At 32.9% G+C, this 27,256-nt stretch overlaps 2 protein-coding genes across 2 annotated transcripts; one reads left to right on the top strand and one right to left on the bottom strand.

The window, feature by feature from the left end:
* The first annotated feature begins 14,527 nt into the window (after positions 1-14,527).
* LOC111003660 (transmembrane protein 50A) lies at positions 14,528-17,710 on the top strand. The gene is made up of 4 exons (XM_022274287.2): positions 14,528-14,759; positions 14,901-15,032; positions 15,595-15,730; positions 16,688-17,710. The coding sequence occupies exons 1-4, from the start codon at positions 14,664-14,666 to the stop codon at positions 16,795-16,797; spliced, it is 474 nt and encodes a 157-aa protein (XP_022129979.1). The 5' UTR covers positions 14,528-14,663; the 3' UTR covers positions 16,798-17,710.
* Positions 17,711-17,794: 84 nt separating this feature from the next.
* Positions 17,795-25,890, bottom strand: LOC111003659 (nidogen). The gene is made up of 7 exons (XM_022274285.2): positions 25,676-25,890; positions 22,264-22,754; positions 20,505-22,177; positions 19,283-20,281; positions 19,036-19,210; positions 18,503-18,787; positions 17,795-18,266 (listed from the first exon to the last, which is right to left on the bottom strand). The coding sequence occupies exons 1-7, from the start codon at positions 25,856-25,858 to the stop codon at positions 18,044-18,046; spliced, it is 4,029 nt and encodes a 1,342-aa protein (XP_022129977.2). The 5' UTR covers positions 25,859-25,890; the 3' UTR covers positions 17,795-18,043.
* Between the last annotated feature and the right edge of the window lie 1,366 nt (positions 25,891-27,256).

A 27,256-nucleotide genomic window follows, 5' to 3' on the forward strand; every position in this document is an offset into this window, starting at 1 on the left:
AAGCACCATTTATTTCGGTCGCTCGTCTGTTTTTACGTAACGCGAGTGGTTTGACCGTAATGAAGTTTTCACAGGTTGACTGTTCTATTCTCTTCTAATAGTCACTTGAAGTTAGCGTTTTAAAGCCGCAAAACTTATATCAAATCAAGTCAAACTTATACAGTAATTTATTAGTTAACCGATATAAATAGCCATATAAAATAGCTACAACGATGACTTAGTTAAAATACGGGATATCGGTTTCAAAAAGTAATAATTTTAAAAGCACTAAAATATAGACATTTATATGCCTAATTGACTGTCCGGCGGATACAATGCATTATTCAACCAATCGATAGCAAGGCGGGATTAGGCAGGACAATGGACCTCTTTGCTCTGCGATTCAATGGGCCAATATCGGAGACAATGTGCGGATGTTATTCCATTCTCTATGTATTCGCCCTATCAACTGTCTCATTTCTCCAGAAGTTAGCATCAACAAGCAACAGAAACATTAACAGTACGTAACACAACAAAACTACATAAAATAATACAAAGAAAGAACTAGTATGAATAATAAATATAAGTAAGCCACAATTTATTCAAATGAACAAAGAAAACCCTAGACCTGTGTCAATCTAAATTAATATAATAGTTAGTACTGGGATTTTTGCTTGAACCTTAATTTTGCTTTTATATTATCTATACTACATGCAATATCCTTATATATAGCATATTCCTTAATCTTCTTACAAGAAAACATCTTTGATTGGAATGCAAAAAGATGTCTTTAAATTGTGTTTATGTTCTTTGAAATCACGGACTAATTACATAGAACAGAAATACAATTGAAAATTTAATATCACTACGCATTATCACGACACATATCAAATAGAATCCACCAAACCGCTCGTAAACTAGTCTACTAAATGTTAACAATAAGTCTCAGCTTGAATGGGCCATATTAATTACATTGAGAATGGAAATCAAACTGCAAGTGCGACTATGCAAAGTACATTAGCTGCGCGCTTTACTAATTGACACTGTGATGACTGTCGCGCCTGACCTCCTTATTCTGGTATCTGCAATATGCTATATTGAAATTTGATAGTAATTCGGCTTATCTGTTCACAAAGCTCTCGTTTTTAAGTAGGGTACCAATTTGGTCAGAAACGGAAAATTTTTGGTTGTCCAAAACTCTCCAAAGTTTTACCATAACCATGCATTCCGCTGATGTATTGTTGTAAGAAATATTCTTATTATTTAGGTTTCCTTTATTGATGATATATATAAATAAAATATATTTACCTGCCAATAGGATATATCAAATAATGCGCAATGCAACACGAATAAGGCTTCGTCCTGGATCAATAGCCATGCACTCGCTCTATATTTATCATTGGTTGCTGTTCAAAATAGAATCGTCCACTTCTTCGATGTGTCGAAAAACTTTAGTGAATTTAGATTTTTTTGTTACTGGTAATATTATAAAATAAAATACCTTCGTTCTTAAATTTATTTACCGAATTATTTAAAGTTGTAAAATCATTGTAAGATTATGCTTTCTGCGAATTTGTCGAAAACAATTTGTTATATAACTTAGAAGATAGCATAGTTTTAAAATTACGCAACAACAGGCTCGCGAGCTCTCTAGCATTGAGATTGTCCATGGGCGGCGGTATCACTTAACATCAGATGAGCCTCCTGCCCGTTTGCCCCCACATTACCCACACCAACCACACCTAATTCCAACAGTATAAAATTCAACTCTTATAGTCGAAGTCGAACTCGAAACGACTTCAAATTTATATTAATTACCATCTGTATGGTTATTTTAGAAATGAACTACCTAACTTAAAATTTGACGTGCACGTTATATGAAGGTACATTTGAATAGATGCACAGATGCACTTGAATAGTATTACGAGTATTTACTATGTCTCTTAATCCTATTTCTCGGTTCTCGGTAATAAAACATTTTTACGAAAACTGACAAAAAAGAGCTTTTTCTTGAGTATAAAGAAAGCAATCGAAATACACAGAAATATAACATTCCTGTGCCATGTAACTTCACACACTAATTAAAACTACAAGTTAGCAATAGCAAAAACACCGAACTACCGTTTGTAGATATTTAAACAAACTTTTCCCCCTGTAACCAAGAAGTTTTCATTAAAACTAATCACTAAACTCCCCTGGAATCTGTTACCTGCCGCGGCGTCAGATTGCGGTCACAAATGCGAGACTCAACTATGTTTAAATCAAAGGATGTCGAGCCAAGATTTGGCCAGAAAGGAGGGTACGTAGATGCAAATGATAGCTTGTGGTCCAAGAAAATGTTGTTTTGTGTAATGATTAATATTTCGTGTTTAAAACACAATAACAATTTCATAATCCATTCTATTCTTAAAATAATTAAGTAAACTGCATTTTCGAGGGTAGTATCAACTAGGAGAATATTATTAATATAAGGAACTGTGAATTTAAATAATCACAAATAGTAATTTTTGTATGAAATAGTATACAGCTATATATTCGTATTTATAGCTTATACTTTGTTTAGTGTAACTATGATGACTCATTTTAATATTGACTATTTTAAGATTAACAATGATTTTAATATTGTTTTCTTGAAGTTACTATATTAGTAGCCTACTAATTACATTTGATTGAAGATAAAATGTGGAATTTAAAGACAACTGTATGGAAAGTACCAAGGGGAAGAAGAAGAGGGCGCCCCAAGAATAGGTGGATAGAAGAAATAGAAGCGGTAACAGGAAGCGAATGGAGAAAGAAAACCATGGACAGAGTCAGTTGGGAAAAGCTGGCGGAGGCCTTTACCCGCGAAGGGGTTCTTGTCGACGGTACTAAATTTAGCTAAGATGTTCTTCTATCTATAAGAAGATAAATAAAATAATGTATACAATGTAAATAAATATAGGCCTGTTATCTTTTTTGTCGCGATTGGAAATAAAACGGGCTTTATTATTAATTGCTTTTTTTCACGTCGTTTCCTTGATATTTTGATTGAACAAAGCAAACTTAAGTCCGCTACATCCTACTCCATTACCCTTACATCCCAATACGCACTTTATGACCGCAGACCGTCTCCTCGGCAAATGTAGCTCAATACTATTTACAATTATTCCTACAGCCAGCCTGGGAGCAGAGTTAATGCATAGCTAATGCAGATTTTATCGCTTTATTGTACGGACATTCTATTGTGACATTGTACCTTGCGTACTTTAACTTTGTACATTGGAATGGTCGTAACAAGACTGTAGAACTCCCGTAGGACTAAGAGAGAATAAAAATGGCCGTTCTGTATTTTTGAGGGTAGTATCAACTAGGATAATATTATTAATTTAAGGAACTACAAAGTAAAATAAATAACAAATAGTAATTTTGTACGAAATAATCAGAAATATTGAAAATGTAGTGACTCGTAGCAACTTCGCATCGCATAATTTTTTACATTAGAACCTTTGCAAAAAGTTAATAAATTACTTTTTTTCCTAAAAAAATTCTATTATCAAAGAGATTTATATAAAATGTAATATATAAGGGTTTGAAATATAGAAAGAATATTCTGCACATTGTTATCATGGTTTACCTTCAGAACAGTAGGTATCTGTTTTATATTGAATCAAAAAGCAATATTCCTAAATTCTGCCTTAAAATTATGAACCACAAACTGGGCCAAAATATACACGTGAACTCGAAAACGCAATGTTTTCTTTTTGCAGTAAAACTGGGGTAGGGAGGAAAATTAAAATTTAATATCACAAAACCTTTAGAAATGAAGAAAGTCGGGCGGCGTATTATTTCAAGTGAACATTAGAGTCGGGATATTGCCGTGGGCAATTTACTGTCCTATCTTCAATATTAAAGATTTCATTAAATCATGCGTTTCGCAATAAAACGACTTGATATCATTAAAATGATTATGATGGAGTCCTGACCCTTATACGTGCGGTCCAAGTTCAAAATCGTTGTGTACTTGATTCCATATAAAGGATATGCCTTTTTTGGAAAATACCCGCGTTGCTGTAAAATAAAGGTTTTCGCAGTATGTATGTAACAGAGTATGTTTTTATATATATATTATTTTATTTGTTTAGGTATTCCTACAGCTAATCACATAACAATATTCAAACAATTACATTACACACAACAGCCAAAACGGAATACGGATACCTGAGGTTTTAAAATATTTTTTTAAGAATAATTGGGTTTGCCTCGTATTGTGTGATTAAGGGGTCTTAAATAGCAAAAGCAATATAGTAATTTCTCAAGATAAAGAAATTATATTATAATTCATGAATTATCGAATCTACTTCACATCGTTATACCCTATCCATTATTATTAGAATATTGTTTTTTTAAGTCTAGGACAAGACTATGAATTCCAATCCGACTTCTTAACGTTTTAGGTAGAAAATATTCGATTATACACGCAATCTCAAACAGTAAGTGTTTTATGGATTCAGGTAGAGACAGCTCCAGACCTTGATTAAAATCGCTTACACTTAGTATTTGAGTCTAAATTTCTCATACTTTATTACGGGATCCACAAGCCCCAATGTACTCCGCTTTACGAGTTGACGATAAGACTCAAATTACCACGCGTCCTGTTTATCACATGTTATCGTATGCACAGTGATGTGACAGCTTTATGACTTTAGAACCTCGTGATTCAGATATGGAAATTACGGAAGTACGTTTGTCTACCCAAAAGCAATGCCTTGAGTGCTATGTAAATGTATATTTAAAACCGTTTTCGGTTGGTATTTCAAATATAATTACCACCAGGTAGATTCATCCAGATCTTCTTCTTCTTCTTTGGTACGCTCTTGACAGAGCGGTCGTGATCGCTATGTGGTAGAAGGCGCAGATGTGATGCGCTTCACGACGTTCCGCCACCGCTGCCTATTGGAGGTCATCCTGCTGCACTGATTCAGCGATTCTCCAACGGCAGACTTAATCTGATCAGTCCAACGTAGGTAACCAGATCTTATGTACAGGAATATAAAAAATCCTTTGTTTCCAGCCCTGACCCCATCAGGCCAGTGCGAAGACTCAAATTACCACAAGCCTTTTAAAATCTAGCTAACTCTAGCAAGTTTACCAGTGCAAATAAGTGCTAGAGAACAAAGTGCACATATGTATAAGTATTTATTAATCTATGTACTCTAGAGTGTAGTTTAACAAAAAAACACATTTGTACGTTAATAATATTTTATTATATTAATTAAGGGTAGATTACCGTATAAAGTGAAATAAGTAATAACTTTACATTATAAATATTTAGTATTTATCAATTAAAATTTAATAGGGTTTCATGGTTAAATTATATTAATTACATTTTTTTATATAATTTTAGTTTAGTTTTCTGTTCCTGTTTTTGTTTTGTGTAAATAACTATACGTATTATGTATTTTTGCACATCTTGCTTACCTTATCTTTTTTTTCATAGTGATTGCATGAAAGAGATTGCTCAAAGCGATGAGGTGCCTCTTCATTTAATTACGTCAATTGTATTGTTTCTGCTACGGAGTGTTAATAGATTAAAAACAACTAGTATTTTCACGTATGAAATGTTTAACTAAAAGTTGTTAAATTAGTTGTTCGCATAACTTATATGTAGGATAAGCAATATTCAAACCTTTTTCATTTTAAGGGGGCAAACAATTATTTTCTCGATGTTGAATTAATTTTTAGTCCCTTAATCGGTAAGGTAGCAGAATTCATCAGCTACATTAAGCCCACGGGTGTTATAATTATTACGGAGTCTGGGCCAAGAAAGGGCCCCGGAGGGACCGAGGGTAGGATTAGGTATTAATTAATGTTGGTTGCATCTTTGACGTGACGATTCGGCCCTTATACTGCTTACGTTTTTCAAAGACAGTTTTATTAGATTCATTATGTGGGCCTTCAATATTAGGATATCGGTCGTTTATTTAAAGTTTATTCGCCCCTTAAACTATTTGTCTAATATTTATTATTTGGTATGGTTAAAAAACCTTCCCTTAAATATTAAGAAAGAAGGAAGTGCTTTGCCTTACGAAAATTGTATTTGTTGTTATTGTTGTTGGAGTCACTAAAACTTATAAAGGCGTAGTAACTGATATAGCAAAATACATATAAGATTTTGTTTAAATAATTTCAGAGCCCCGGCGAGGGGTCATTAATGTGTCGCAACTAATCTAGGAACTCCCGTCTCCACGCTAAACAGCTCATCATAAAACGTGGACTAAAAATGTTTGTTACCATGGTTACATCGCATATTTCTATATTAAATATGGAAAGAGGCACGGTAACTTCATCATCTTAGATTATTGTAACAAACCCATGAGCAGAATGAATATTTTCCAAATATAAGTTAACAAAACGATTTCAATATAAATTTCAATTAACCACGATCGAGGAAAACAGAATCTGATTAAATTCATACAAAAGGCCGAAGACTAGTAAAATACACTCAGCGATCTCTATTTCAAGACCAACACAAAGATAAGATATCGTAGAAGCTCAATCAGTTACTCCTCTGACGCAGCGACCCAAAGTCTCGATCTTCAAACCACCGTTTCGCTACTATTTAACTACGTATGTATACCAATTAATTGTCATATAATCGGTTAGTATGTACAAATTATTTCACAATATGATAAGTGTTGCAATGGTGGATTGTATATTTGTATTAAAAACATTTGTGAAATTGTTTGTATAAAATTAGAAAACTGGCCCGATTTTTTCTTCAAATAGGCCCCATGGCTATTTCTTGTATCTCCGCTTCGTCAGTAATTGTATAATTATAAGACAAAATCTCTTTTCAAATATTAATTTCCTTAATTATATCGTTGGGACGGTTACCGCATCTGCGAAATAGTCTTCGCTAAACCACAGTCGCGGCACTCAATGCGAAGGTATTTTCCAATTACTCTCGAATCCTTCAATTTTCCCCTCACAGAGAATTTTATTAAGTCTGTCTCTATCTCGTAGTATTTAAATTCGTATGTGTGAATGAGAAAGTTGTAAGGTTTAGAGCTCTCGCAGCTTCATTTTCAGTTGCCTGGGGCTACGTCTCGGTCTATGATACGTAAATTGAAAAGGTAATCTAAACTATTTGATATAATTGCACTAGCTAATTAAATGTTTATTTTGTGCAGATTTTGGAGATAATTTACTACACGTTACTATGTCTTCTTACAGGAAGAAAGGCGCACAATATTGTCAGCCGTAAGGATTTGGAGATATTCTATTTGTTTGGGAACAAAGAGAGTTTTGATTGATGCTGACACAATAGTTCAAACGCACTAAACTCTCAATATAAAATTCATAATTGTGCACGTCAACAACTATTATCAAATAAAATTAACAAAACGTATATATAAAAATAAAAACGCAGTGACTATTCATACGTATATCTATTTGGATATTAAAGTAAACACTTTATTCTGGTAAGAATTAAATAATGCAGAAAGTTGTAAACAGTGAAATACAAGTACTAATTAGGAAATACAAACGAGTAGGTATCTATCTATCAACAAGAAAATATAACTTTCCGGACAAATAACGCGGTGACTATTCATACGGATATGCTTATAAATAGACGTAGCCAAATAAAAATGCGTCTAATGTATTATGTAACCTGAGTAAATCTCAACAAAAACTAATAAAAAATGAGAACATCGGCCGAGTAAAAATATTTGGGTCCTCATGAGCCTCATCAAATATTATAAAATAAAAATTATGTATTTCGAACGAATATTGATATTGAATTTCAATTTAATCGTCGGTGCAGTTATAATGCACTTTCTATCACTATCACTATATTTCAAAATTACAGTTCAACAGTATCACAGTAGTACATATAATTCATATAATCGTACTTAGAAGTCAAATGTATGACCACATCTCAAACCTAGTCAGTCTCTTCTATTATGAAACTTCGAACAAGATTATAAAATTTATAAATAGAATAGTCAAGGATGTTTATTGGTGAAAGAATCTCACAAATAAATATCTCATATTTTATTTATCTTTATTTATCCAAGAAAATATTATGATGTCTCTAAATAATATAACATTAAGCTGTCCTCACTAAAACTAAAGCCTGCTTGATTGAAACGACTCGGATATTAAATTTTATCGGAGGTCACTTTACGCCAAAGGGACGCTAACTTGTAACCCTTACTTATCGTCTTAGGACCGTTCAAGGAAACTATCAAGAATTTTGTCTGGAGATTTTTATAGCTGCTATTTACAAGGACAAATAATAATAAATAAGCTGAAGGCCTAGAAATTATTTGGGCAATCTCAAGGACAATAACTTAACCAATAAACGTTAGAAGATCGAAAATCAATGCGAGTCAGAAACTGAAACAAGATCACCTTTTTAATAAAAATATGTATAGTTAAAAGTAAGTATTATTATTTCCCTAGCTCTCTCGCTTGTGCTTGCTTGTTCTCACTTATGCGTCCATGTGTCGGGTTATCATTTTGTATAATATGGTGTAGGGGCCATGGCCGATTGCTGGCCATGCATTGCCATCGTAAACCTGTGCTATTTATATATACGGATATATAATAATTAATTTCACCTTGATACTACGTGTTTGTGTTTCTGCGACAGTAATGTAACTGCATGATCTTTACCACCCCTAGCTGATAACGGGGAAACGTTCGGTTTTCTTACTTATTTACTTACAATAATTTACATATGATGGGGAGCATGATGTAAAGTGCTAACAAAAATTTTGTAATTAAAATATTTTTGAATCGGCAAAGATTTTTTCCGCCAAAAAGAGTAACGGGTAGTCGATTGCCAGTTCTTCTCGTCCAACCTTGATTCGAGAACTGGCAGTAAATGTAAATTTAGAATCATAATTTTTTTATAAGTTTCGCTTATTTTCATGTATTCATATCATTGTAACAGTATTTTCTTTACATATATTTTAGAACTACAAATTTTGGCACTTTAAAGTGTAAAAATTACTGCTGACAATTGTTTTAAAGAGATGCTCACAACTTCAAAGGGCCCGAGGGCTGTGAGGGTCTGAAGGGTCCTCATCTGCTATGACTCTTCAAACTAATAGCACCGATTTTACTACCTTCGCTGGGCCGAGACATCAGTTGGAAGTTTAAATCAGTTTACGTTCTCGGCTCAATCGAAGAACGAAAAACCGTGTCGAAACAGACTTTTATCAAGAAAAGTTAATTATAAATAAAAATTATATGTTTATTTCTTCTCTTAAAGAAATAGGTATGCGTTAATAGATACTACTAAGTTTTACACTAATTAATACATAATACAGTTTTATTATAACTTAATAGTATTTTATGAAGTATTAAAACCTAATTTAGTTAACAGGAGCCGCTTCAGTCTCGAGGATTTAGCGTTGCCTTAACCAGATAGATTAAAAAGCTGCATGTAAGACTTGACTCATCAAAATATGATTCTTCATATATTTAGATACACCATAGGACACAAAAATGCCGCTTGGATATTCTCTGACTGATTCTAATAATTTTTTTACAAGTTAATTAGTTTAACCAACAAACTGATAGTTATATTTACTGCAAGGATCGCCGCACCAATTAGCCAAGTTTTCACTTATTGCATTTCTTGGATGCCAATTGGAATAACCGTTAGTGAGGGGCCCTAATGAATATCTTGGGGAACACTAATCCACTTCGTGGAACGTGACCTGACACGGCTTGATTATTGTGCAAACATTTCTTTATTTTATACTAGGTCCTTCTATATGAAATTGTCGTACTGGCCATTTTGACCTCAAAAATTTCCTTTTTGGTTAGGAATTCCAAATTCAATTTTTTACAGCTATTTACCCGTGTATTTATATTTCGAAACCCATGTTTGATTTAACGTTTTAATTTTTTTTCTTGCGTCACTCTATTTATAAAATGGATAACATGAAATATCGCGTTATTTACGTGTAAAAGTTCCATCTTGGCACCAGTGCTGCAGAAACGGCTCAAAGGAATAATGATGTGTATAGCAATACATGCAGCAAAAGAAAATACAATGCGTTTTTAGTTCCAAAGTTTTTGTTCTGGAAATTTTGCCTTGAGAACGCCCAAGGACGACCGGAGACGTTAGGACAATATTTTTTTAAATCAAATAATAAACAGATGTTGGCCTCGTAGATAATATATTCCTGGTTATAAATGTAAAACATCTATTCATAAGGTAGTAGTCATAAAAGCAAATACTTCTAGCGCTTTTTAACGTTCATCATTTTGACACATTACACAAATCGTAAAACAAAAATCGCGGTTGATGCAGTTGTGCCTAAAGTGAGAGCTGTAAAAATTAATATACATTCAAACAATCCTTTAGACAAATTTACTTGTGATAGAATTTTAGTTATTATATTGGATTTTTTTTTTACATATTAAGTACAATAACTTAAAATTTACATTTTAACTCTTTGATATATTTTTAGCGACCATGACGGTTTTGACGGTGGCTTAGTAGTTTAGGGTCCAAAGCGTTAAACATGATAAATAATATTTTTTTATTTCTACGTTAATATTTAATACTTTATAATAATACTATATAGTAATCCTAGAGAGACTAGGTTTAATTAAGTGTATATAATACACAAATAATTAGTTAATTAGTCCGGAAATTTCCGGACTTAACATCAACTGGATAAAATTTCAGTTTTTATGTAAATTATAGAAACGCTTTCAATAGGGCACTACATTTACACTCATAAACAGTTTACGACGTCTACCAGCGGTGGCGATTACAATCGTGCATTTATTTTATAGTGTCATTATTCCGCTATAGCCTGGAGCTTTGAAAAGACACGATTTTTTTTTTGTTATCTTTTATCTGTTTAATTATTCCATGAAATGCATAGATAATATGCATATTTATAACTGTACATTACTGCTGTTCACATTTATATAAGTTACGTGAGTTACACTGAAAATGTTCAGAACTGGCCAGTTAGAAACATTGCTAATGAAAATTTTTTTGAATTTCAATTTTAGAACTCATTGGTAACTTAATGTAGTATTATGCATTCATTTGATAATTGTTTTTGAGAATTGGCGGCAAATCTTAAACTCTTGTTACACGTAAAAATGAACCTAACGCGAAAAAATTATCGGTCAATGATTTATTATGACTTTCGTTGTTGGCTTACTCAACATAAAGCTATGATAGGCAATTATTATTTTGTAATGAAGCCCCATCTCGTGAGACTATTTACAATTGGTTTAATGATATATAATACTGAAGATAACATAAGTGCTGTGCGACGCATGCTAGTAAAGAGCAGCGACCTTGAAGTAGGATCCTCCTTCACCATGACAATGCTTCAGCGCACTCCGTAAAATGGACTCTGGAATATTTGACTATAGCAGGTGTCGAGATAATAATTTATCTGCCATACAGTCCTGACCTGGCGCCCTGCGACTTTCGTTTATTCCCAAGAACTAAATATAAAATTCGAGGTATTCGCTTTACTTTATTGAGCCTTGAAGGTGCGGTGAAAGCGTACAAAAATGAGACCCCCTAACGAAGAATGGGTGCACAGTTTTTCTCAGTGGTTCCATCGAATTCGACGATGTGTAGAGAGGAACGAAGATTACTTCGAAAAACAATAGATTCGAAAGAGGGTGCCCCAAGAAAAGGTGGATAGGAGAAATAGAAGCTGTAACAGAAAGCTAATGGAGAAAAAAAGCCATGGACTGAGTCAGTTGGAAGAGCTGGAGGAGGCCTTTACCCGCAAAGGGGTTCCGATCGACGGTACTGAATTTAGCTATGATATTCTAGTACGGTATACTTACAACAGGATAAATAAAATAATGTTTAAAATGTAAAAAATATAAGCTGTATATTATCTTTTTGTCATGAATTAAACGGGCTTTATTATTATTATTATGTTAAACAAATTTTTTTTATTAATAATATTTTATTTTAAATTAGTAAATAAAACTTACATTTTTCATATTAAAAAGATTATATAACTCAAATTTATAAAAAATTATTTAATAGGTAATTTAGAGGTAATGCAAAGGTAACTAGTTAACTATAATAATATGATAAGGATGTACATAAAACCTATTCTTAACATAAAGTTCATTGAGGAAAACAGGAAATGACGAATAATTCAGTGTGGACCGGAAGCCGGCCGGAGACGCCGCGTGCGCCCAAAACTACAGATTCAATTATTTCTCATTTCGAATCACAGACTATGAAAGTAGCTATGCCATAAGTACAAACAGTTTTACTTTTAAAAATAACCGTGAAAATGCTACATGCATTAAATTGAAGATCTATGTTACTTGGAAATAAGAAGGCATTCTAATGGTTAAGATTTTTAATCGATTCAGTAGTTTTTAAGTTTATACGTTACAAACAGATGTCTGTAAACACTACAACTATATAAGTTACTTCGAAATCATCACATAAAGCCGTTGTTATAGCAGCAGACGTATTTTTTAAATATCGATCAAAAGTTATGGTCTAAACAAGTGTGCCGAAGTTCTAAAATTCTATTAAAACCACACAAGTTCGCAATGGGTGCATGATATTTACTATTTAGACTAAATACTTAATTTTAATCTGTGTTCGGAACAAATGACCGTAAAAGTTAAGCGATAAATTGCTTTTGAAGGGAACCCGCTGAGTAATGAGTAGGGAGGTTTTGTTAAGAAAAATTTCAAATGGAGCGAAGGCTTCGATTTGAACAACGACATTCCATCTTTAAAATTTCTAAAGAACAATGCGTTTTTAATTTGCTACAGTTATTATAGCAGTCATTAAAAGTTAACTGATGCTTAATGAGAATCCTTTAGCTCATAGTTTTGCAAAGATCATTTACTTGTAAAATTAAGTATATTAGAGTATTTTTATAGGAATTTAAAAGAATGTTACAAAACCAAAAAAAAATATACAAAAAGCGAGATTAGTTTTTTTTTAAGAATAACAACTTTATTACAAATAATTTGTACCTACCTACAATAAAATTAGAAAATGCACTAAGATTCCTTTCGGGAAGCTATTCTGTTTCATTTGACATACGTTTGACGACTATACTTCAAGTAATTAATTATTATTCAACATAACACTTACTTATTTTACCACTTTTGCATAATAATATGGTTTGAATCGAGAGTGAACACTTTGTTTTTGACAAGGTTTAAGATGAACATTACATTTCATATTATTTAAACGACTTATATACATACATATATTTATAGTTTGCATCCTCAGCTATGTTTACGGGGATTTAAAGATTCATACAGTCACTGATGAACATACAACAATAATGACAGTCACATTATCCACTTGTCTGGGATCCTGCGCCTTTACTCACGTTCCATTAGAGGAAGATTGAAATAAAAGCAAAGTGTATAGAGAATAGAAAATGTGCAACATTGCACTGAAATTAAATAACGTATTGAGCGCTGTGTATGTTTAAAAAAATTGGATAACTACGTTAAAAGTATACTACAGGATTATGATTCACACTGACTTTAAAGCTCCAAGGATGACGGTTAGTTGTAATGAGCCCGCTGCTCATAAATAAATTTAAATGCTTAATACTGGAATAGATTTTATTTACCAATGATCTTCTCTGTAAATTATATATAGGAACTAACAAAAATTATGAAGTAAGTATACTATTCGCAAATAAATATTAATAAGATCGGTCCTAGGTGCTTTCCTGACAATTGAACAGCCTATATTTTTTTTTAAGATTTAACGTTTTTTGGTAATTATAAGCAATCGTGGTCATTCAGAGACATCAAGTTGATATATATATATATATATATATTTAATTAAGGCTTCCTACATATTTGGACAGTTTTGTGATTGCTGTCCAGGAATTATTGTTACTAACTACACATAACCAATTTAAGTATAATAATAATATGTGCATAAAAAATCAAGAAGGTATACATTAAATCATTATTATCTTAACGTTTTTATACAAAAATGAGTTTATAAATATTAAATAAAGCCAAATGTTATACTGTACAAATTTACAAAATACCTATTAACTAATTTTGATATAATATTACGTACAGAAAGTCCACTCTAAAGTTCATAATTTCATAGAGTAAATGAAAAAAAAACCCATTTGGTATTTATGACCATGGCAACAACGCACAGTATTACTTCGAAATTTAGATGAACGCCATCTTGCGACAATTTATGACTCCTTTCGCATCAGCAGCAAATTTTACGAAGTATTATTATAATGTATTAAAATAATTATAGTTAGAGTTAGTGATCATAACCTAGTGCCGATAATTTACGTAAACATCACATTACGAGACCACTATGATAGGCCTTTTACTAATTATTATAATACAAAAAATAGTGCAATAATAATAAATAAGTTTCTGTGAAATTCGAATATGATTTTACTGAATTTGATTTGTTTAAATATAATTTAAAAGACCTAGTTTAACTGACTAATGTTCATACTCAAGAATAAAGAAGTTTTATTTGTCACTGTCAATTCTCCATCCAGTCTTCTTCAAAAGTCAAAAGTCAAAACCCATTACCCAATGATCAAACAAATAGAAAAGTGAAAACTGGTGAATACTTTGTCTTTCTGAAATATTTTAGTTCAGTTTATGAAAACACTGACAGTTGTGAATTAATTGTGCAAATTATTGTAATATTTAAAAAAATGAGCTGTTTCGAAAATATAACAATGCCTGACTGCGCGTGGTTTGAAGCTGGAGAAAAGCGCAACGTTCTTGCATCCATATTCTCTGGGCTTTTGGTATGTTTTTGATGAATCATATTATTGTATTTAACTTCTAAGGTACAACATAATGTTTGAACATTTTATTTTGTTTAATAATGTAACTGGTATGCTAAAATTATTTACTGTTGTTATATAAAACTTTTAATATCTTTTCAGTTTTTTACGGGCTGGTGGTTTATTATTGACGCAGCAGCTGTGTATCCAGGTGATCTGCCAAATGCTTCACATGTTTGTGGAGTCATGGCCACTCTGTCTCTTCTGATGGTCAATTCTGTATCTAATGCCCAGGTATATTTTGTATTTCAAAAAGAAACTTCATTCAAACTAAATCCAATTGAACTTACAGTTAAAAAGAAACTGATGCCAATGTGTAGCACCGCAAACCTCTGGATTTTGGCCTCAGATAACATCTGTTTTTTTATTTCTAAAGATATCAAAAAATCCTAATAAGTACTCCTACTTCAGAATATATGTATCAATTAATCAAAATATCTTTATTCAGATAGGTAAATAAGCACTTATGAAGGTCAAAAAAATTCAATTAATTGTAAATTTACCAAAATATTTGCAAGTCCAGGGCGTAGAGCGGTCAAAAAGAAGTGGCAAGGAAGTTTCTGCCACTCTTGTATATATTTTGTATCTTCACCATAAGATTATTTGAGGTTGAAACTTATGATTGTTGCTAACCCTTAAACATATTTTTGTGAAAATTACAGTTGAAACAGACACACAACTGCTCTATTTTACTATCTACTACTTACTTTTAAACATTATTCAGTGTAGGTTTCACAACATATTGTAAAACATTACCTAGGTCACATTTAAAATCCATATTACCATAATATTTCAGGTAAGAGGGGAAACATACACTGGAGGATGTATGGGTCCTCGTGGAAGTAGACTGTGGCTGTTCCTTGGCTTTGTTATTGGATTTGCTTCACTTATTGCTGCTTGCTGGATACTTTTTGCTAATTATGTTAATGCTGGTAAGTGTAAAATGTCGTCTATATGTACAATTGTACTGCTAAAGTAATGGTTCAGTAATGTGACTTGAGCATTGTTGGGACCTATTGGCTGAACAATTTAATGTGTAGTAATGATAAGTGTTAGCAATATGGACATATGGAATACAGCTTTGGGGATCTGCTAGTGCCTCAAATAAAATACAAAGAGGTCAAAATAACATACTCAAGCAAATATCAAACACCCTCATGGTTTATCAAAACAACAAAAGTCCATGAATTTCTTAATATGCCCATGGTAAAAGAGGAAATAATCACACATGGGTATAACTACAAACGAAGACTTCATAAGAGAAAAAGTAATGATAAACGAGTACAGATTTTCAAGATATACTCAAGGACCTCAGATATTATAAGTATATACGGCCTACATCTTTATGATATACAAGAAATATTAGTCTGCCACTCTGGATGATGGCAGTGGTCATACAAAGAAAATGGGAAATAAAATTTGTAGTTTCTAAAATTCCCTTAAATTGACAGTAGGAATTTTTCAACCTTGTTTAAACTAATGAATACAATCTAAAATAAAAAAAATATGTAATATCATACTGGAATCATTGCTCAAATTGTAAGATTTTTTAAGTAATCTGTTTGACCCTACACATTAACTCAGGTATGGTGGGTGTACTTCTCAAGATGAAAGGTTACCCCCTTATATTATTCTGCAGCAAATGCTTAGTCCTGCTTGCCCCATATAAGTGTGTGCGGCTTTAAAAAGTATGAAGTTTTCATACTACAACAAAAAATTTGTTGATATTTTTTTTACTTCATAAACTGACTAAATATAAAAGTGTTTCAAAGTCCATATCTAGTATGTATACCAATTTTTTTTTCCACACCAATTCAAATATCATATTGTAAGATACTGGACTATGTTGGGATTAGACACTAGATTTATATTTAAACTATTTATTGCAGGAAGCAGTAAGCACACATGGCCTGGAGTGAGTTTATTCTTACAAAACGCTTTTATATTTGCCGGATCTTTGGTGTTTAAGTTTGGCCGCACTGAAGATGTATGGGGTTAATTCTGAACATAGTATAAGGTATATAGATTTTGACTGAATTTTAACAGAGTATAGTATTGTCAGTCTGTCACCTTATGTTAAATAATTTTCATAATTTTAGGCTATCACAGATTTTTATCTTTATTCTGTTGTCAAGTATGTATCTCATTTAATTTTTAATATCATTTCCAAAACTTTGTATGTTAAATTATAAAATAAAACAATAAATTGTTGTGAAAATGGTAAATTTGTGTACAGGGTCTCCCTGTTAATAAAATAAAAATGTATGTGGATTAAATTAACTATTTCTAACATATTTCTAATTTATATAAATAATACCTAGATTAAAATAGTAAAGCCTAGGCTTTAAAATATAATCTTCGTATTTAATTATTATTAAAATTATTATATCATTGGAGATTAAAAGTGAAAATAAGTTTGCGTTTTGTTTTATACTTTATGGCGGTATTGTTGAGATGTCTCAACCTCAACAAGAATTTTTGAATTGATTGTGTATATGGTTCATTTGCCTCTTAAACTCTCGGCCGCGTGCTATTCTATGGATCTGAGATAAAAAATGTTTAGCTGGCATTATGATAAATTTAATATTCTAGCCAAAAGTCATATTTCATAGATAAGAATCATATTATTTACGAAATAGTATTTCTTTACTTTTTTATAGTACTTTCAAATTATTGTACTAATGGTTTGAATTTAAATCAAACTGTTTGTATCAAAATAATTTAAATAGTATTTCAAATATTCAACGTTATTTAAAAATTAAATGAAACAATTTTCATTCATTTATATAATATATTTACATTGTAAAATACAAATCCAGATTTGTAATATAATTAATCTTAATGTACATTAAACAGAAATAAATAACTATTGTTTTGGTAAACTTAATAAAGATCTTATAATAAGCATAATAGATAGCTGTTTCATTTCAATGTTGTTGTAAAAAATTGCTATAAATTGGTATTATATAACTTTCAAACAAAATAATATTTAGATATTGAATTCCTTTTGTCCAGAGTAAATTAAGCACACAAAATATATACAAATTAAAATACTTGTCTAAAAAAAGAAAGTCTAAGCCATTACCAGCTATTTATTAGAACAATGCACTTTTATAAAATCAAGTTCATTTCAATTAGTAATTTATTATTATGAAATTTTGTCAGAACGTCATTAAATTATGGGAACTGAAATTTCTCCCATTATATTTTCTTAGAAGTTTAGAACACGTTTAATTACACACAATTTAGTTTTGACTCCTAACTCCTTCTACGCACGTTCTTCCACCTTGGCCATTTGGTAGGCAAATTTGATTTGAATCACAGTTACCATTTCTGTATTGACAAACATTGCTCAAAGATGGGCACTCGTTGGGAGCGGCAGAAACACCATACAATCTTCGAGAGGCCGTCGCTATTGGCACCTGACCTTTCACCTGTGTGAATGTGTCTATGGACTCAATTTTTAATCTGTAATTGAATTTAAGTATTATAATCTGCATAATTTTTTGTCAAACTTTTTAAGAAAGATTTCAATTCTGCTATATTTTGTTTGTGTTTCGAAAAGAATGTAAAAAAAACCTGTAAATAATAATTTGGCTAACTTTTTTGACGAAATCTATTAATTTTATCGTAAGCTAATATAAAAGTGTGCCACCAACATCGCCAGCCTCAGGGAATATTTGTTACATAAAATGAAGACTTACGTTTTCCAATCAGTCCAATAGAACTTATCACCATTAATTGCTAAGCCGAATGGATAAGAACAATTGGGGGCGATTATTTCCTTTTCCATGTTGTCGATTCCCACACATCGAATACTATAAAGACCAGCGTCAGCGTAACATAGTCTGTCTCTAACCCAGTCTATGGCTAAAGAGTTCGGGAGTTTCACGTCCGTTTGGTCTAGGAAAATCCCTCTTTGTGATCCATCCATGTTCGCCCATTCAATTTTGGGACCAGAACGATTCCAGTCAGACCAAAAGATTTTTCTAAAAATAATGTTTATGAATCGCTTTTAATATTCTGTACATTTATGTACCATATTCTTGCAATTAATTAATTTGATAACGTAATAATATAATTTAATAATGTGATGATATAAGAATGGACTATAATGTAAATGATATGACTTGCGTGCGTTGTGTCGCAGAATGTAATTTAGATCATACCACCAAAACATTTTTGTACCATTTTCTTGCAAATAAATTATCATTATTAGATGGAAATAAAAGCTCACCCTTTTCCTGGGTGGACCGCTATGCCTCGTGGATTGTATATACCCTCTTTAGCAAATAATACCTTTCTAACCTTGGTGTCAAGATTAGCTACTTCGATGGTTACTTTCTTGGAATCGGTCCAGAATATATTCCTTGCAGACCAATCAATAGCGATACCCTCCGGAGATTGAACATCTAAAGTAAAGTTATAATGTCAATGTTTCAACGTTTTATTAAATGTAACAATAAAAACAAATAAAACCTTACCGTTTGATAAGAATTGTTCGTAGCCAGAGCCATCATAAGAGGCACGTTTAATTGTATTTCCAACAACATCACCCCAGTATATTTTTGCGGATAAACAGTCTACATCGATACCGACAGCAATTTGATAGGTAGCACTGTAAAATGGGGTTGCGAAATTTCTTGGTGTTACGGAAAATGGTACTCTATATACGGACGCGCCGTCACTAGCAACCAGAAAGTTGCCCGCTTGTCTAGGATTAAGCTCGCACACACTGCCGTTTCCATTGTACCCAGAATTACACTCGCATTCATATCCATCGCTAGTCTTAAGACAGGAAGCGTGAATATCGCATAGGTATGGATTCACCCTACAATTCATCTCTAGATTACAATTATACCCATCACCAGTATATCCTTCTCTACAAATACATAGATAAGTATTGTCAACTGGTGTGCAAATTGCATTTTGATCACAGTCGTTAAGAACGTCACACGTTCTTCCTTGGGGTAGACATTCAGATATTCCGTCTCCTTCGTAACCATCATCACAGTGGCAATAATTAACGCCAACCTCTTGATCGAATAGACAGGATGCATGTTCGGCACAAACAGCACCGTTACATAATTGTTTATCGGGAATACACGCATCGTTCTGGTCTTTTATAAAACCGTCAATGCACTGGCAAATGTTTTGGTTAGTGTTAGGGTCAGGCCGACACTCGGCGTTATATTCACATTGATAGTTGTTAGTGCAAATGAAATTCGGACGGCAGTTGTATCCATCCCCATGGTAACCTGAATCACAGACGCATATTAAATCACCGGCTGCAGTTTCTATACAGTGAGCGCCGAGGCCGCAAGAACAGCTAGGTCCAGTTTTCTCTATGCACTCGTAGGCATCACCTTCATAACCCTCTGGACATACGCATTGTCCCTCATCTTGATCATTAGACAAGTAAGCTTCAGTTGGAAACGAACATATTGCATTTGGTGGACAGTCACTGTCTGCGTTGCATCTAACTGAAAATATAATTACATCTTTTTTTACTATAAAGATATGAGATTCGAAAAATCTTACAATAATATTATATTACATGGCAAATCAGTACAAAATTTAAATAAAATGTTGTACTGATTTGCTCAATTTTTCAAGAAGACGAGTTATGGAAATACAGCAGTCATCTATTAAAAATTACCATTGATCTGTCCAACCCTAGAATCGTTAGTTAAAAATAAAACTTACTTGATGTATCATTATCCAACGGAACGAGGGGCTCCTTAAAAGATTCAATCCGGCACAAATCATTGCCCCTGTCGTCTTGATAATTTAAGTAGCCTTCTGGACAACTACAACCGAAGAAGTTACAGTTAGGCAATACATAAGTTGCATTGTAATCGGATTCTGTTGGTGAAGGGGTAGTTTCTACAGCATCAGGTACATAGTAGGCCTGTGTAGTTTCGCTATCAATCTTTTCAGATGATGGTGTCACCTCTTCTACAATAGCCTCTGTACAATAAAAGCCATCTCCATCATATCCAGAATTACACAAACATGTTAAAGTGTTAGTAGAATCATATCCGCAGTATCCATACGGAGAACAGTTATCACATTTATTTTCTTGACTCTTCTGACAATTTTGACCGTCACCAGTATATCCAGTATTACATAAGCAAATTGGATCTTCGCCTGGATTGTCTATGCACTGAGCATTGGGGTCGCAATTTTTATCTTTGCATCGCGATATCCAATTACAAGTTACACCATTTCCTTCGAACTGTTGGCGACATCTGCATTGGAAACCGCCTTCGTGATTGAAACAGTCTGCGTTTATATCACAATTGTGCGTTCCAGCAAGACACTCGTCGATATCAATGCAACCCGTGTTTCCGTCGATATAAGTACTTGTAAATCCTGATTGGCACACACATGTAAACGTGTCTCCTTGGGCAATACATGTGCTATGAGGATTGCAAGTATTTCTGCCCTCTATGCAGGGATCCTCTTGACCGATGGGTACAATTTTATTGCTTGTTCCATATCTTACGATGTTTTCCCGTGTTTCATATCCTAGATAATTTTTAATTACTTTTAATTGTGTAGAAATATTTTCTTCATCTGAAAAGGGCGCAAACCTACAAGTGTTGAAAGTAAACGTTTGTGATACCCTCTGTACGTACTTTTGACCCGTAATTTTGTTGGTAAAAGTTCTTGTTGATTCACTGTGAATTGTTCCTGCTTCCACAAATGTGTATTGTTCTTCATATTCAGTGACTTCCAATCTACTTCCCGCTGGAATGTTAGGTATAGTACCCCGAATATCACCTTCCAGTGTTATCTGATCAAAGACATCATGTCCCATGAACTCCTGGTTTATAATAACTCTGTCACTTGTATCAGGGAAATAAATATCTGCGGTGTGATTAAAATGTGCACCGGTGAGTTGGTACCCATTTTTGGCTAATCCGATCGGCTTTGCAAATAACCAGCCCACAACACTACCGAAGACGCTTAAAAGTTGGAGACTACTACCCAGTGACGGTGGACTTTGCGACAAGGCTGTGTAGGATCGGCCATCGGCCACAACAACGTATGCCTGTAGGTCAACATCATTGAGATTTACGTTGTTTAAGATTCCATTAAGTTTACCGTGAACCCTAAGGGGAAGATCGTCTTTGACGCAGGATTTTCCATTACCATAAAAGCCATCATTGCACTGACAACAAATTCCTGCCTGGTAGTCGACACAACGTGCCTGAATATGGCATACACTAGGACCACTCTGTGCGCAAGTTTTCGATTCCTCTTCTATCTCCGCTTCAATTTCATCATATTGATCAGGAACTGCAACCGTTTCGTTCTGCGCTATGACACCAACTCGATAGATATATTTCCCGGGCTCTTGTGTGTTAGACCACCTAAAAAAAGTAACGTAAAATGTAATACAAAATACCTATTTTCATTTTATTTTAATACAGTATCTAAGGCGCCCAATAAAACTTACGATACAATATTTCTGATCTGATGACTTCCAGAACCTCTAAGAGTAAACACACGTCCGTCTTCAGCAACAAAGCCCGCCTGTGCTTTAGCGTCGGGTAAACTGCCAGGTACAACCTCTTTTTGTATCCATTGTATTTCACGCTCAGGGTACAACAGTTCCACAAAACTTTCATTACCATTACTAATAACAGCTATTTGGAAACTATTCGATCGATCTTGAATCTGATCGCTTGGGAATTTGACCTCGATCCACGTTGCTAAGAAAACGCTAGTTGGCTGAAAGTCGTCATATTCATGGAAATTCCTTTGTACACTGTCAGCTGCCTTGAGTAGCACGTGTGAGTCATTGGTTTCTCTAAAGTAAACAGCGCCTGATTCAGTTGTATCAACGTTAGTGTAGAACGCTGCTATTGATGGATAGGGTAGCGGAAACTCTGCGTTAAGGAAACTTGGTATGTCCGCTCTGAAGGACAGTACACCATAGTTGTTTACCTGTAAATAAGGATTTTATATGATAAATTTAAATATATGTAAGGCTATTACAAAATTAGTGGCTCTTCTTTAAATTTAATATTGGGTCTGAGCTTTTCACATGGCGAATGTGGAGTGCCTTCCGCATTTAGTCTTTTTAAAGAATAAAAAATCTCATTATGTCGTTTTTTTTTTCTTCAGCCATAGGAGAATCTGTTCTGTGGTGCTATCTATGAGGATTGGCCCATTGGAAGCATCTACTCATCTTCTGCATAGAGCTTCTGCCGGTCTAGGTCTAGAGTATGGTGACGTTTTAGTCGTATTAGATACTGTTCTATGGAGAGTTGGCACTCAAGGTCGTATAATATGTACCTTTTTAACTTTAAAACATAAAAGAGTACATAGTAAGTTATCATATCGTTTAGGTAGGCCGCAAATGACCCTAAAGATAGTCGTATCTCAAGACTACTAAAGGTCAGGAATCTTGCTTAGTTTTGATAAGACAGCATCAATTTCTAGCGTAAGGTAAGCTTTTATAGGATATTAATAATTTTATTATCTCTTATACTATACTAGAGGCACAGAAACCTGATCACTTACAGTAACATAGTACTTACACATTAGAAAACCTATTAATACAAAAAATAAATTATATATAATTAAAAAACATAAAATGTAATTTAATAACACATTATGAATAATGCAAGCAGTGTGCAACTGAATATATCAGTCTCATGTAAATATGTATTGTTCGCAAGACGCGTACTTCCATGAGATGTAGTGCCATTTGATTTTTTTATACATACTAGATTAGACGTACCATAGACCTTTCTACATTATCTTTCTATGTGCGCAATTAACACTTGCTCTTGTGGTAAAGAAAACATACTAAAGGACAGGTTTCCCACGACGTCGAAAGAACGACAAAAGCTGATCACCTATTTCCTTTTAAAGGGTGATCATAAGTGATGCAAAATTATACCTTCTGCCCCATTAACGGGACTTTCCTATTTGAAATTTACATCTTAGACTAAAGGTGATGTTACACGAATTTAATCAAATCGTAAAATAAATATTAATAGGATTAATTAAAACACTATCAGTCAGTGACCGCTTGTTATCCACCACCCACGTGCACTTCCGTTGCAATCTGCAATTCTTGATAACGCCCATTGCAAATTTTCGGAACCTTGTCCAAAGTCATCAACCGTTTTTGTCGTGTCGTTAAAAAAGCTTGAAGTCAATGCTCTAAAGAAAGGAAATCCTTTGTGATAAATTACAAGGGGATTAAAATGACATTTCTAAAAATTGGCGGCATTATTATTTTATTTTATTAAATTAGAAAATGGAGCATTTTCCTGAATTACGCATTGGTGAATAATTCGGTGATAATTTGTTTACGTATATTTGTTCCTCGTTCCTAAGAACGTCACGTCACCTGGCAATCAAAAATAAGACCATTTAATCGCTTTTGTCTCACCATTTAGTCGAAGGTACCTTGTTAAGAATATAGTCACACAGCTACAACAATGCTTGTCATTAAAAAAATGACTCCAACGTAATAATATGATGAAAGCCCTTCCCTCGCCTTCTCGCAAGTTTGGACCTGAATTCGCCAAACATCCACAGAATTCGTTCTGAAGTGAAGTGAAGTCGTCTGAGGAGCCTGCCCAGTAGACTTCTGTGCTTTTGGAAGGAGCTAGGCTGGCTTAGTTGGCCAGGGCTTTACACATCCTAAAGAGCGTGTATGTTTGGAAACTGAGTCCATTCACCATAATATGCCATACCTACATGTAATTCTGAAACCAAATTGGGTAATAGACCCAAAGACACATTCAACCAATACCTATTGTTTTTTTCAAACCTACCTATGCCATCTAGCTCTTTATCGAAAATAACCCTTGCCGTTATCGATAAAATATAAACGATTTCTTATAATCACGATTATTAATTTGGAGTTGCTACATTTATATACAGCTGCGCTTAAAGGTTGGTTGCTTTATATATTGTTAAGTTTCATTGTTTATATGTAAGAATTTTTCATTCAATTAGGTAACTGATATAAATTAATGTGGTGTATACATTAATGTAAAGTCGTTAAATTTGACAATTCATTCTTAAGTTCGTTGATCTAATTAAATAAAATTACCGATTGAATAAATATTGTATTGACACGTGGAAGATGTTTCATTTTTTTTTTAAGATTCAATAATTACGCTCAAAGGAAAACGCATTGCTAATTGATCTTATTTAATTCGCATTTATATACTACGCGTGCTTTACAGAAAGCATGCTAAATTACAGGGATTATTTTTTATCAATAATTATTATATTATATTATTTTATAAATAGCCGAGACATAATTATAGTGATGGTACGAAATCCTAAAAAATAAAAATAAAAGAGGTCACACAAATGTTTTTATAGTCGAAATGTTTGAATCATTGGTTCTTAGTTAGGATTGCCTAGAGGCGATAAGGCCGCCCGTTGAACCGTATTTTTTAGGCTAGTTGTTGGTAGTAGTATATTATATAATTATATTTTACTATAGTCTAAATATTCACGTGATCAGTGTTGTAGTTGAGTGGATTAATGGACGTAACAGAAACAATTTAAAATAGTAAATTATATTTGTATTATTCGCTCTGAGACTTGTATTCAACCTTAATTAGTTTCATACTTACAAGAGCTTTGTAAAAATGCAATTTACAAGGAGTCGTGTTTTAAAATATTGAATAGAAAAATCAAAATCAAATTAGCTTTTTTACTATAAATCAATTAATTGTGTAGAGGTGTCATTATGTTTATTTATCATGACTTAGATTTATTTATAGCTTTATTGTTGTAGCAAGAATCTTTCCATCAAGTTGACGAACTTAATACTAGATGGACTAAAATGATCGCAAATAAAATGAATTCCTGTTACATAACAAAATACTTACAAAAATGGTCTCGTAGGTCTCTCCGAAGAAGATGATTGGAATATTAAGCGGCAGTTCAGGTGAGGCTACTTCTGCGCCGCGTGGGAGTCTCTGGTCCAGACCCTGGCCATAGGGGTAGAATTGGTCCCGAGTAATGGCGCCCACGCACACCACCAGACACAGTATATACGCGCCCGTCCACATGGCGACGTCGATTTCAACTAAGCCTTTATCGGGAACAGCTAACGACTCTGTTTATTTGCATACGATTTTGTCTAATGCTTTTTTCGGGGTTTACCCGCCGAGGGAACAATGTATTGCTAATTTTCTTTGACATTTTAAATCCTGGTCGTTGTTTTTCATATTTGGTATTACTATCTATTCAATTAACTTTTTTTCAAGCTGTTTGTAAATTCTTATTATTTTAATAAACTACTCTTATTTTTAGAGTTTTAAGAAATAGATTTTCGTCAAAAGTGTTTAGATTCCGATTCCAAAAAGATTTTCAGTGTAAATAGCTAACATACTAACTTAGTCATTGTAGATTCATAGAGCTAGATATGAAAAATTGAAAAATTAGCGTCTTTTTTTTTAAATAGTTCCTAGATAAAAATATATCTACGTGAGAACTTTTATTGTCAAAGCTTGCATTAGTTACAGCAACTGTCGATAAATTTAAACTATGGGGCAAGACAGGATTTTACGATGGTTTAACTGAAATCTGGGTTAATACCCCATGACAACTGCTTCACGAGGAAGTCGATTTTATTGCTGTAACTTCTCAAGTTACTTCATTATATTTATAATAAAGTTTGTATGGTTTCAGTATTTCAGTACAATTTTGAATATTACTTATAAGATACTATTTGTTTATATTTTATTATAACTGTTGATTATAGATGTATATAATATAAATGTTAACTATATGTAATACACCAGCAAACAGATTTTTTAACTATTAAAACAACTGGCCAAAATGAGAAAGAAAGAAAAGAAATTTAAATTAAATTAAATAATTTCTTGACAAAATAATTAAAACTTTTAATCTCAGTAACAAGTCTATGTGTAAAGTCAGAACAGTGTTATATATATATAAGATACGTGTATAATATTCACAAAACGTAAAACAATGTATGTACAGAGCAGAGAATTCAAATATCAAATTTTCTAAATCTTCTTCTCTTTATGGCATAGGTCAAGAAAAAAGAAACAAAAATTATCTGAAAAGTATAAAAATAATTGCAGGAAAATCGGGCATTGCGCACATGTGCCAAATATAAACAGTACATTTCACCCACTCACAAAATATTTAAGACTTTAAAAATATCTCATCAAATTTTATTTTAAACCGGTCCGTTGCATTGCATTTGCGGCATTTTAAAATCTATTTCACATTATCACGTATAAGTTTATCTTTATTTTTACAGTGTTACACCTAAATACGTACTAATTCGTTACATTATTATATTATTTATATTTTCGTATGTAAGTTGATGTTGACATGTGTTTGTCCTAATTTTGTGGTCCAATAAAAAAAATAAAAAAATTATGTACCATTTTCTTTCTTTCTTTTATTTTTAAAATTTAAAGTAATTGTGTTAA

Source organism: Pieris rapae, chromosome 9 (genome assembly GCF_905147795.1).
Source record: "Pieris rapae chromosome 9, ilPieRapa1.1, whole genome shotgun sequence".
NCBI classification, from domain to species: domain Eukaryota; kingdom Metazoa; phylum Arthropoda; class Insecta; order Lepidoptera; family Pieridae; genus Pieris; species Pieris rapae.

What these genes read in the sequence shown, in the direction of transcription:
- LOC111003660 (XM_022274287.2), top strand. Translation starts at nt 14,664, where the DNA reads ATGAGCTGTTTCGAAAATATAACAATGCCTGACTGCGCGTGGTTTGAA. An exon ending in CCATATTCTCTGGGCTTTTG is followed by an intron (nt 14,760 to 14,900) that starts GTATGTTTTTGA and finishes ATATCTTTTCAG; the next exon opens with TTTTTTACGGGCTGGTGGTT. An exon ending in TGCTAATTATGTTAATGCTG is followed by an intron (nt 15,731 to 16,687) that starts GTAAGTGTAAAA and finishes TATTTATTGCAG; the next exon opens with GAAGCAGTAAGCACACATGG.
- LOC111003659 (XM_022274285.2), bottom strand. Translation starts at nt 25,858, where the DNA reads ATGTGGACGGGCGCGTATATACTGTGTCTGGTGGTGTGCGTGGGCGCC. An exon ending in AGACCTACGAGACCATTTTT is followed by an intron (nt 22,755 to 25,675) that starts GTAAGTATTTTG and finishes CCTTATTTACAG; the next exon opens with GTAAACAACTATGGTGTACT. An exon ending in CGAACAATTCTTATCAAACG is followed by an intron (nt 19,211 to 19,282) that starts GTAAGGTTTTAT and finishes ACTTTACTTTAG; the next exon opens with ATGTTCAATCTCCGGAGGGT.